The sequence below is a fragment of the Musca vetustissima genome, unplaced genomic scaffold (genome assembly GCF_032173495.1).
Source record: "Musca vetustissima isolate MV318-11 ecotype Yass unplaced genomic scaffold, APGP_CSIRO_Mvet_v1 utg230009, whole genome shotgun sequence".
Lineage (NCBI taxonomy): Eukaryota > Metazoa > Arthropoda > Insecta > Diptera > Muscidae > Musca > Musca vetustissima.
Window position 1 is genome coordinate 6,358 of NW_026880714.1, and position 3,148 is coordinate 9,505.

The 3,148-nt window shown below is 34.9% G+C and overlaps 1 protein-coding gene across 1 annotated transcript; it reads left to right on the forward strand.

Annotated features, from left to right (window-relative positions):
• Nucleotides 1–987: 987 nt before the first annotated feature.
• LOC133326485 (putative nuclease HARBI1) lies at nt 988–1,656 on the forward strand (the record flags this gene model as incomplete). The annotated part of the gene is made up of 2 exons (XM_061535110.1): nt 988–1,152; nt 1,209–1,656. Coding segments are annotated over exons 1-2 (613 nt in total), but the record flags the coding sequence as incomplete, so codon positions are not given.
• Between the last annotated feature and the right edge of the window lie 1,492 nt (nt 1,657–3,148).

Sequence of the window (3,148 nt, forward strand, 5' to 3'; positions counted from 1 at the left end):
TAGCAAACATCTTAAGTTTAAAACCCATAATTCAATTTCTCTTCACACGAAACGAAAAACTAGGAAAATTATTTATTGACTTCAAACGGCGTTCACGGTAATAACGCAGCCGCACCGCCGCTTCCCCACACTTATTACACACACACACACAAAAAGAAAGAACAACAAACAAAGAAGAAAATGTCATATTTACCATTCAAGTTCCTTTTGTTCTTAGCAATGAGTCCAAAATTTACATATTACAAAGTAGGCTCATTACATGAAAAAAACGTAGAAGACGTAAAAAAGGTTGGAAACAAGACAAACAATCGGGTATGTTCTGGAACTCACGGCGTGTTCGTTTCACTTCACACATACACTTCACCCCAGAAGTTACTTCATGTTCTGCGTCTCACGTGAATTGAATTTTTCGAACTTCTGCACAACGAAAACAAAAACATATGTTTTTGACATTTTGCAGAAAAAGAAGTAAAGAAAAAGAAATTGTGCAGAAAAAAACATAAGTATTTTTGTGAAAATCAACATGCCTCTAACATTTTGGTTAGCAATTGAGGATTTAAAAAGAAAAGAATGTAACAAGGAGCGCATTAGAAGAAGAGTTTTACGGGATTCTTCAAATCCAATGGATATTCCAAATGATCGGTATGCGATTAAAAACTCATTAAGAAGTATATGTCGATCGACATATACTGGCAGTATATGACCGCCAATTTAAAACTTTTCATAAGGTTTATAGCTTATTACCGACTAAATAAGGAAGGATTCTGCATAATCCAAGCATCTATCTCTTCTAAACTTGTGTCGAGTTCGATTCCAGTCAACATACAACTGGCGGCTGCGCTGAGATTCTTAGCTGTTGGGTCATTTCAAGGAGTCTTGGCAAATGATCTATTCCACCCTATGGGCCGAACCACATTTAGTAAGATATTGTGGAAAGTGGTGAACGCGATTGAAAGTAACTTGTGCCCATCGTGGTTAAATATCGAAATGAGGCAAGAAGAAATTGGATCATCCAAAAAACACTTTTTCCAAAAACATGGCATTCCTGGTGTTGTTGGGTGTGTGGATGGAACTCACATCCGTGTTACGAAACCTAACGACGAAGTCCTTTATTACAACCGAAAAGGATATTTTAGTGTAAATGTCATGGTCGTATGTAAAATAGTGTTATTTTAATGATGGTACTAACCACCTTCTTTTGTACGAAGGTCTGCGATTATCAGATGAAAATAAAAGCTGTGGATGCATCGAAACCTGGTTCTTGTCATGATTCTTTTGTGTGGCTAGTTAGCAATGCAAAAAATTATTACAAGGATTTATATGCTAATGGTCGAAATTGTTGGTTGCTTGGAGACTCTGGGTATGGTTTGGAGCCCTATATCATAACTCCTTATAGGAATCCTGAGTTCAATACAGTTGAACATCGCTTCAATAGACGACACTGCGCTGCTCGAAATATTGTGGAAAGAACAATAGGGAATCTGAAGAGTCGTTTTAGATGTCTACAAATGGCTCTACCTTACACCCCTTTAAAGGTTTCACAAATTGTTAATGTGTGCTGCTCTTTGCACAATATTTGTAAGCATTTCAATTTGCCAATGGATGAAGAGGTGGTAATTCCATCGTCCTCAGATGATGACTCGGAAACTGCTGAATGTAGTATAAACAGTGACGGAGCTAGAGTTCGAGACCATATTGCGCGCTCATTATCAACATAGAAAATGAAAAAATGTAAATTAAATTCAATATATTTTTTTATTAAATAAAAATAATTCACTATGAAAAACAAAACAATTCATTTTATAATATATAGAGATCAATGTAAAAAAACAAAACCTAATAATAAAATAGATCAATAAAATAATTGTACAACAATTCAGTTCCGTATATTCATATTAGCTTTATATTCTTCTAATTCGATTGCCTTCAACTTCAGTTCATTTCGCGTCACTAAATGTTTTTCCACTTGCAGGTTGTGTCTTCTCATTTCACAAATTTCCTGTTTTTTTAGCGTTACTAATTGTTCTAATTTTGTGTCCATTGAGTGTATGCGCTTCTCTATATTTACCAAATATTGCCGATCATCCATCATAGCCTCCCGAACACATTTTATTTCACTAGCAACACTTTTAAAATTTTGGCACTCTTGTCGCATTAGAGAATCCACATCCAAGCCATTTCTCCTTTTCTTTTGGGTGGGCATTTCCAAATCAGGAGAAGCTCTTGCAGATTTATTTGATGTTGGCGACATGCATTGCTCCAGAAATATCGCAGTTGGTGATTTTGGGGTAAATGATTCTGTTACCGGAAAATTTCCGGTAACAGAATCATTTGATTCCTTTCCATTGTTATTTGAAACCGAAGAAATATTTTCTTTGTTTTTTAATCCGAATGTTTTGCAACCAGATATGCCTTCGACAGCCGTATACAGGTTGCAGATTACAGCCAAACGCTCTTCCAATGGAGTCAAAACGAATTTGTTATACTGGCCTCCTCCAGTTGCTCGGCACTCTACTTTGTTATGTGCCAGTTTTGTCTTTACATTTCTCCTCCAATCGGTCCAAGTCTACAAAATAAGTAAATTAAAAGGGGAATTTGCAAATAAATTGTTTACAAGACAATGGATACCTTTCTCCAATCAGAAGCACTTCTAACATGGGGGCCACAGGAATTCAACAAATCGGAAAGTTCAGACCACAATTTGTCTTGTGTGGCTTTATCTTTCTTGCAGTATCCTGCTGCTACATCTGGATGTTTCTCCATGAAATCAATGAATATTTCATCGTGGGCGTTTGTTTTACGGGGAGACCTGTAAAATATTTGTATTTATTTGTTCCTAAAAAAATTTGTTTTACTTACATGGCGCATTTCAATTTTTTTTGTTTTCTTTTTTAACTCCTCTCTTTCCTATTTGTTTTTTTTTTATGGTAAAAAACTAAACGTCAAAACATGACACTTTGCAGAAACAGTGTTGCCGCATAAAATAAATTGTATTCCTTTTTTAAGGTTTTTTTCTGTTATTTGCAGTAATATCGTCAATTTTCGGGATAATTACATAATTTTTTATTTTGTTATTAGCAAAATTAAGTAGAGTTATCAAAGACTCTTTAATATCATTAATTTTTGATAGATTTTATTTAAGTGCAAA